Here is a 9,820-nt window from a genome sequence, read left to right as displayed (position 1 = left end):
AAAAAATACACTGAAAATATATTGTGATTTATTTATCTATCTATCGACGATAAAAGATAATCTTACTCTACATATGTATGCTCAAACAAGCACCAAGACGTACCAAAACGACACGCGATGTACGATATGAAAATAATCAGTTCATACTGATTTTAATTTAGACATGTGTTCTGACATATTTAAAAGATGTCTATACAAACTCCAGTCAGATGTCTTTCGTCAGCCAAAAAGACAAAAATTAAACAAAAATCCTGACTAATCAGATATTATCTTTGAAGGTTACACAGAGCGCCAAACAACCACAGTATACCGAGGGGTGTGTGAGTGTTTGTATGATTTTGTTACTATGGTAACCTGATCCGCATAGCCCTTGCATGATATCGTTGATATTTATCCCAAAACTGTTACAAATATATTTAATATATACAGGCTTGCTAGATCACAGGGTCTTGTTACGAGAGTTTGGGATGTGTGTTGTTGTAGGTACAATATAAAGGACTATAGTACCTACAGCAGACACTCCCGTCTCTCTTTACAAGCCCCCTGTGCTTTTAAAGTTTCTATACGGGTTCTGTTCTTCGGTGTCTCTATCTACATGTAGCCTTCTTTCCACTGTTTAACCGTCCTAAGCTTTTCGAGGTTTATTTACCTCTTCTTCGCCAGATTTCTGGACTGTGTGTATTGCTCTCGACATAAATATGACAGACAGAAAGTACGTCTTCATTAAGTTATTTTTTAACTTATCTAGATAAATGATACACAGACGTCTACATTACATTACCGGCTGTATACCGGTATACATTATGTGTATATATATATATAGTACATATAATGAAAATATATCACACAAGACTATGTATTCATTGGAAACATAGTTAGTTAGTTAGTTAGTTATTTTAACGGCGTCTACATAGGTGTGCCTATTTCTCTCCACGATCGTCCTTCGAATAGACAACTGCATAATAAGGCGAACTGTATATTTTACATCATAATTTCTTTTTTTCCAGCAGGTTATGCTTCTTTCTGATGTAAATTATCACATTACACACACGATTTCTTTCACATTAATCGTGCATTTTATTATTAGCCTTTGTTGGCCTCTAAACGAAGCGCGACATCTTCTGGATCATAGAATAGTCATATCATTTGAGGATTATCGACGTGAAATTAACATAGTATGTGTAAAAGATATTGCTTAGTATCAAAATTCACTAAGCATGGTCGTTTTTATGCCATACTTTGCTATACAAATGAAAGATTATAGTATCAAAAAACATTTTAAGTTACTCCCTTTTTTTTAAATGACTTCTGTTTTAGTCAAAATGGTTGTTTTTTGCGCAACACTGTATGCTAATGCATTGTGAAATGCTTTTGGTGGATAGCATATTCTTTATTCGTGAGTATGAAAATTACGGCAAACATATTTAAGAGAACATCGTTTGATTAATATACAGCAGGAAATGTGCACAAGATATGAACGAGACTTCTTTAGCACTTTCAAATGTGTCTTCCATATCGTAATCAATATTACGTTTGGTGGCACGTAGTTATTGTTTGGCAATAGTCAATGGAATCCCAAAACGAGTATCCATTGTTTTGCATTTCAACATGAAAGGTTTCCGTTGTTGTATGTCCCCAACGTCCTACCTTTACGAGAGAAAGTCCACCATCAGTCGGGCATTCTTCGGATATACACATGTACTCTTATAGATAACCCTTATGCTTGTTTTGAATGTGTGTTCCACAACGTAAGCATGTTGTAGATTTGGTAGCACAGATTTCACATAGCAGTAAGTGCCCACAAGGTTGGAACAGAATTTGTCTCCTCCTGGTCATACAGTCGATACACATGAAACCACTTTTTAGAATTGCATTCATCTTAAACAAAGCTGGACCATCTGCAAGGTTAAACGTGCATTTCAGTTATACATCGAAAATGTTCACAGCAGAAGAAGAAGACAAAATTTTGTATTTAATTGCTTTCCAGATTCTAATATTATTCGAACAGTTTATTTAATGATATGACTTGCACACCTTTGTTTTTTTTCTGACCCGTTATCAAGCAATGACGTTGATTTCAAGAAACAATATTTTCATTTATCTACACAATGCTGAGTGTGTTTTAAAAGCTCGGCATCCTGTAACCAGTGTTGATCATAGTTATTCACTCAACTAAAGGAGCAAACTGATTGATGTTGTCGGTAGAGCCTTGATTGTAATGCCAGCATCTTAGATTTGATTCGTGGTCGTGCACTCTTCAGAATGGTGTGTTTTCTCTTTCCTCATAACAGAAGTTTAACACAACCCTTGAAATGTGGACATTTAATCAAATGTTATAGTTACGTGAAGTTGTTTAACTTGACCAATGAACCAGTGAAAAATCTCATGATTATACTAGATATTAGTATTGATAAAAATCGGAGATAAACAACTTATTTCATAATGTCCTCTAGAGCAACCTACCGTATGGGAATTCGCCATCTTCAGTTATATCTGAAAAAAACACACCAAATATCTGTAAGTATTTCGCCGGTTACATATTCCATAACAAAATTTCTGTGAATTACATAATCTTTGTTCGATCACCATGTAATATTGATAAAAAGTCATTTCAGTAATATCATTTAAGATGAGAAAATTCACGAAATTGGATGAAATAGATTTTATTAGAGATACAAGTATATGGTGGTCTAAAACATAGGTATAAAATGCCTTCAGATGTGTTACAACATCAGGTAAAATCTGCACTCTGTCTAGCGTTTACTTAGGTATAAAATGCCTTCAGATGTGTTACAACATCAGGTAAAATCTGCACTCTTTCTAGCGTTTTATCTTGTAATTCCAAGGGTGGAAAATCCCTATCCGCCATCAAAATAAACGATTAAGATAAAGTGTATTTAAAGTATGTTCCCGATTTCAATACGTTTAAAGATATACTAGATGTATAAATTTCACGAGTTAATAATACTCTTTTTAACAACACAATTCGGAACAATTAAGATATTTACCATTTTCACCTTGCTCGCCGTCATCTGATAGCTTCTCGCCATCATCTTCTCTCTCGATTATAACATTCATCAAGTCTTCAGCAACAAAATTTTTGTGACCTTCAAAGAATGGTATCATAAGATAATATATAACTGTAATGCAAATGTGATATTTTTTGTCAGCTTTCAAACGGTTCACCGTGATGTGCTGTATTTCGCGCCTTGAATATATCATTGATAATGAAATTTTCACCAGTAAAATATCAACTTTTAATATGTTCCCGTGGGCATTGAAAGAAAGCAAAATGAGCGAAAAATGTCAATGTCATGGTTATTCATTCTAATAAATCTTCAAACAGCTTAGATTAGGTCAATGGATACCATCAAAACATTGTTATAAGAAATTAATTTCGAATGTGATGTGGAAAATAAACATATACAAAATTAAGCTTGATATACTATGATGTAACAAACTATATTCATTTGGTGAATATTTACTAGTACGACTACTCCGGTATTCAAAACAATATATATGAATGGTAATTTCTTCCTTCAAAATCATAAAATCAATATTGTAAATAATAGATTCATAAGAGTAAATTCAATAAATGACCAATCGAATTCATACTCCTGTAAATATTTTAGAATGCTTTCGATTGTCACATGGATACTACTTATCAAAATATAATACAACAATTGCATGTACAGAAGCCTTCAACACTAGTTCACAAGCTGTAAATATATTGACAATATGCATGAGAATAATACATAAAAAAATACCGAGAGCCTTTTCACAATGCCTATCATATATTGTTTCACTTCAATAGAAACTTTATGATATACTTATTGATTTACCAGTATGTGCTACATAAGCGTTGATACATTTGGTGACAGTAGCGGTTGAGTAACCCATTGCAATAATTGCCTGTGCTGCTGCAGTGCGGAGAGGATTCCTTTCCTCCTGTTCACGATATTTCTCCTCGTTACTTGGAGGTGCTGAAAAAACACCGATCATATTGAAAACGTGCAAACCAATTGTTTGTTTTAATATCGATGTTGTACTGCATGACGATGTCATGCAGCATATTAATTTCTAAGAGACAACAAGAATTCCACGGAAGTGGATGTGTCGCCTGCACAGCATCACAAAAAAAAATAGTTATTTACAGTTGAAAATATTGTTAATAATATAGGTGAAGTAATCAAGTTGAAAATATTGATGGATTTTGAAAAGTATCGAACCGATCTAAGATCTCATTGATATAAAGCAATATACCAAATTTAGTTGAAATCGGACAATAAATACTAAAGTTTTCAAGCGGAAGCCATGTTTTGACTATTTTAAGGTCCCGTAACTCTTGCAAATATTGGCAGATTTTGACCAGTATCAAACCCATCTAAGATCTCATTAATATAAAGCAACATACCAAATTGAAATCGGACAAAACATATTTAAGTTATTGAGTGGAAACCATGGATTTTTCTGTTTTGATGATTTTAAAGTCCCGTCACTCTTGAAAATATTGACGGATTTTGACCATTATCGAACTCATCCAAGATCGCATTGATATAAAACAATTAATGTTTGAATGAAATTGGACGATAAATATTTAAGTTATCGAGCGGAAACCATGGATTTTTCTGTTTTGACGATTTTAAAGTCCCGTAACTCTTGCAAATATTGACGGATTTTGACCATTATTGAACTCATCCAAGATTTCATTAATATAAAACAATTTATGAAATTTGGTTGAAATTGGACGATAAATATTTAAGTTATTGAGCGGAAACCATGGATTTTTCTGTTTTTAAGTTTTTAAAGTCCCGTAACTCTTGCAAATATTGACGGATTTTGACCATTATCGAACTCATCTGAGATCTCATTGATATAAAGCTCTATACCAAATTTGGTTGAAATCGGACTATAAATACTTCAGTTATCGCACGGAAACCGTTTCCCGGACGCCGACGCCGACACCGACGACGCCGATATAGTGATACCTAAGAGTCGCCCTTGCGTTGCAGGCGACACAAAAATAAGGAAAAAAATATCTTGATATTTTGAGTTGGTATGTATGTCCAGTAAAAGATATAACATCAAAATTAGGTTGGGTTTATTATGTTTATTAAATCTTACAATGATAAATTACATTTATTTGCGATAGTCGATATTTAACGGTAATTAATTAAATGTCCCGTAAGATTATTTTACCATTAGTTACAATGTACTTTCTCAATATATATTAAAGAAAGTTGTAAGATGTTCAATCGTAACTTGAACATCTGGGATTTCGTTCAAAAAGTTCACATGATTATCACGCTAAAATAAAGTTAGAATATTGTTATCCATTTATTATTTCTATTGTTTTTTGTTGTTTATATCACTTATTATGGGTTTTTTTTTTCGTTATCACAAAGTATATGATAGCGTCATTTATGTATGGTAGGTAATTTTCATAAAAATTACAAACGACAGACACATTTGATTTGTACAAAGAAATCTCTCACAGTCCTAATTGTATAATGAGCTTACCATTGATTCGCTGTAAAACTTCATTTTGTCTCTGTTCATTATTTGGAACGGGATTCTCTATCACCTTTAACAAGAAATAAAAAACAATCCATTGGGACTATCACTAGCAGCTCAAATAGGTAGACTTTGAAACTAATCATGCTGTTTAAAATATTTTAAACGTGATTACATAATGCAGTCCTAGCCGATAAGATCAAAGATGTTTTTTCTAAAAATGAAGTCTATCTGGAGTGAATTAAAATGTATTGCACTTACAATTCACATTCGGTGAATGTAGGATCTACAGTTTATTTGAAATAAAGTTATATTGTACATATGAATCCCCATTCGAACATATTGTTAGATACATCACTGACCATCCTCGATACTCCCTGTGTTCTGATCAATTACGATCTCAACACCCCTGGACTATCTCATAGTAAAACTGAAGGCAGCTCAGGGGAGCCAATATCAGGCCTGCAAAAAATTCTTTCAAGGCTACAGAGAGAACGACGCCCTACTTCAGGGTCACACAGTCAAACACAGGGTACCGTTATAAAGGTCTCTTTTGATATACGTCAAAGGATTAAATTGCCTGTTCTGTTGCCTCCAGTTTTACTATGAGATAGTCCTGGCCCCAATTTCTCAAAACAAACTTAAGACAAACATTTACTTAAGTCAAAAATTTTCATATAGGTTATATTAGGAGAAAAGTTTGTTTCAAGAAATCAGGACCAGGTGTAGAGATCGTAAGTAATCGGAACCCCTGGAGTACCGGAGATGATCACTGACTTGATACTTCATATTATAGACAAAAGTTTTAATATGCAACGACTGATATGCTTTTTGAAGACTTTACAACTTTTCAAAAACACCTTCAGGTTATACGAATACAGAATACATACGTTTCTTTGTGCTACACACTGATCAATGAACGGCAGTCCTTTGATCTTAAGGACAAATTTGCAGTGAGGAAACCACTTCGCATGCTCCACCCAAGGAACATCTCCAGGTTCCCACTCTCGGAGTCCGCCATCACAGTAGTGGCAGCGAACCGTATCCGTCACGCCTGGATAAAGAAAATAAACAAGCTTGTATCTTATCTTTTTCCTGATATAGTTTTTCAGAGAAAATCTTTAAAATTTCACCAGAATGTTCAATTACTCAAGGTCAGCTCCGAAAGGAGAAATAAATAATTTATTCTAATTTGTTTAAGACAAATAATAATACCATACAGAAAAATGTCGCGAAACAGTAAATTATGCCATCCGATTTTTTTTATCTTTAATTGTAGAAAGAAAACACAACACGGGTATTAAAATAAAACCTCACGATTCGTAGAGGCTCTAGTATTATATATAACAGTCGATGCCTTGTTCCATTAAAATGTATACTAAAGCTCAAAGTGTAGAAATAAGTGTCAATTACCAGTGTAATAAAACCCTGCTGTGGCTAGTTGTCGAGGACTTTGCACAACGAAGTCACTTGGCCAGTTATCGAAGGTTTCCAGCCTTTGGTTTATGTGCGAAAGCTCTGGTCGTTTTGGTGAATAAATCTGAAATTATTTGGTTACCACAAATTTATAATGTGTAACATTGGTTACTCAAGATCGCTAGTAATATATCGATAGACTATATCTTGATACCTTATAAGTAAAATGGATTGACTAACGTTAGGTCATGAAAAAATGGTGATGTCCTTGTTGTTGATGCTTGTTTATTTATTCAATATGCAATTATCATGAATAATATTATCTTCAGTGTTTGATATGATACCTGTGCCCATTCCCTTTGAATGTGGTCGACGTAAGCTTGCCCTTTGGTTTGCAACAGGAAATGACATTTGTGGCTATGCCGCGCATGCTCCTCCCATGGATCGTCATCTCGGTTCCATTCAGCAAGTCCAATATCACAATGGAAACATCTTACGATGTCCTGGTCTCCTGTTGTTAATAAAAGTATCGTGGTTATACAGTGATGAGAGGTTAACAGAAAAATTCAGTTAGTGATTTGTGGAAAGGAGAAGTCAGAAAACGAACAACGAAAACCAAGATAATGAAATAACTGTTTTCCAAAAGAAAGCACCTATTAAGAAAGAGGAATACAAAGGAAAAAGCAATATTGTACGGGCTTTTAAAGAATAAAAAAGAGGGAAGAACCACATTTTTCCCAATCTGATTAGAATACAGATCCTTATAATCACTCCGTTCTATAGAGGATCTGACAACAGTCCATAAAAGGTCATGTTCGGATGACCTTTTTATTACGTGTACTTCCGATCACATACATTTTGTACACATTGCTACATCAATTAATAACGCCATTTCGTCCAAGTATACATATACATTTAGCTTAGCTGTGCTCTTTAGGCGAGATGACTACGTACACAAAAGTAATTTGGACAGCTTTTACGAACTATTTCGTCCCAAGTCAAGATTCTGGCAGTACCAATTTGATTGGCCATTTCAAAACTGTTTTTACAAGGTAAGGATTTTACAGTTAACAGTAAAAGGGTACGGAGATACGACAGATTTTACAAAGGTTTATTTATGGCAATTCAATAATGCTTCATGGTGTCCGAAAGCCGTAATGCAAGCTTATCAATAATAGAAACGTTATAAAATTACAATATGTAATATAAATCATGGATTGAACGCGGTCAACAGACGTACGCCACATGCTTTAGGTCGTCAAAACCCACATACAATGGCAGTTTCCATTACAAATAAGTATTCAGTATTCAAGATTCATGACGACTGAATAGCTAAGTGTATACTATACAAGTATAATGTGACGGAATGTCCCTTGTCGCATGCTGTCTCTGGAGGACCGCCGCAGTCAGAAAGAAGAAGCCATAAAAATATGAAGGCTGTATTTTTTGTGTGTGTTGTATTATAACGCCCTATTAACAAGTATAAACATACCAGTGTAGTAAAGGCCAGCTTCAACCAGACGGTCAATGTTGTGTCTACCATTCCAAGAGTTAAAACTTTCCCGTCTGGACGTTTCTAGGGCGTATTGAGGAGCTTTCGGAGGCAACGTTGATTCTCCAGCTGTTTCCAATGTCTCATTAGATATTGCTCCTTCCGTATGATCCAGGTCGTAGTTAGCGTCGTGCACCTGCCTTGAACTCAAATCGTTTATTTCAGTCTTGTGATATAAATAACTGTTCCTCAGTTTACATGAAACCTCCGTATTCCCGATAAGCATCGAATCCGTTTGAAAGTCGTTTTCATCAGAGGGTTGAGAGATGCGTGCCGTGGATAGTATTTCATGAGTCCTGCTGTCTACATGTCCATCAGTCTGTACCCCTTTTGTGACTTCCTGTGACTGAGAACGATGTATGTCTAGTGTTCCCTCTTTAGGAGAAGCCTCATAAACCACCTCATTATCTGGCAGACTGATTTGGGGTGGTTCATTTAATCTGAATGGCTGCAAATTGATTGAAGATATATTATTGTTTGTTATTCCGGGGTTTACAGACTGCAGAAACTGGCAGTGTGGGGATAATTCTCTATGTACATCTAAAGGAGGACGGCCGTTTAGGTCAGTAACACTTAAACGCAGGCTACAGGATAAACATTCTACTATTCGTAAAACTCGATCGACTCCAGTAAATCCTGCTTCAACCAAATCTTGAATGGGAGTTGTTGAATAATCCCAATACACAAAGGAGTGGTTACGTTGTTGTTGTCCCGAGCTCGACCCATTGCTACCATTGTGATACACGTGTTCAAGCCTTTCGTGGTCCAGAGGTGTGCGTCCAGATAGATTTTTCACCTCTTTATAATATTTAGTTACATAAGCAGATAGACTCGCTAGTTCTGCGTTCAAACTCTCTACAATGGCTGCTAGTTGCTTTGTTGTGAATACCTGTCTTGACTTCAGGAGCACGTAAACTCCTCTTTGGTCAGGTTTTACAAATCTGGTATGTATTGGAATTGCGCTTTTAAACACTTCCACGGATAATCCACCAAAGTCCTTGGCAAAAACCTTTTCATAGCACACATATTTTGAAGGGGTATCTGTCTGTTTGATTTTGAAATGGGTGACACATTAGTAACCGGCGTCCTTGTTATTGAAGTAAAATCAATCTTAAGTTCTAAGTCTTGGAGAAACCTTTGAATTTCAGGAAGCATTAACGATGGTTTTAAATTATAGATAATATGCTCAGCTGTACAACTCTCACTTTCTTCATAGTCAATAGATAATTGTTTAAAATCAAGATAAACTAACTCCTTAGGGTTGTGAATATGATTCTTTCCTGACAAATCGATTTTTGGCATCCTTAATGTCCTTTTCTGTCACTTTAGGGTATGTGA

At 35.1% G+C, this 9,820-nt stretch overlaps 1 protein-coding gene across 1 annotated transcript; it reads right to left on the bottom strand.

Moving 5' to 3' along the window:
• Window positions 1-11: 11 nt before the first annotated feature.
• LOC138334765 (baculoviral IAP repeat-containing protein 7-A-like) lies at window positions 12-9,527 on the bottom strand (the record flags this gene model as incomplete). The annotated part of the gene is made up of 9 exons (XM_069283517.1): window positions 12-1,898; window positions 2,464-2,493; window positions 3,009-3,107; window positions 3,843-3,983; window positions 5,521-5,584; window positions 6,405-6,568; window positions 6,928-7,054; window positions 7,275-7,441; window positions 8,423-9,527. Coding segments are annotated over 9 exons (2,091 nt in total), but the record flags the coding sequence as incomplete, so codon positions are not given.
• Window positions 9,528-9,820: the final 293 nt, after the last annotated feature.

Source organism: Argopecten irradians, chromosome 1 (assembly GCF_041381155.1).
Source record: "Argopecten irradians isolate NY chromosome 1, Ai_NY, whole genome shotgun sequence".
NCBI classification, from domain to species: Eukaryota; Metazoa; Mollusca; class Bivalvia; order Pectinida; family Pectinidae; genus Argopecten; species Argopecten irradians.
Note: the sequence above shows the minus strand (reverse complement) of the source record. Positions and strands in the feature narration are given on the sequence as shown.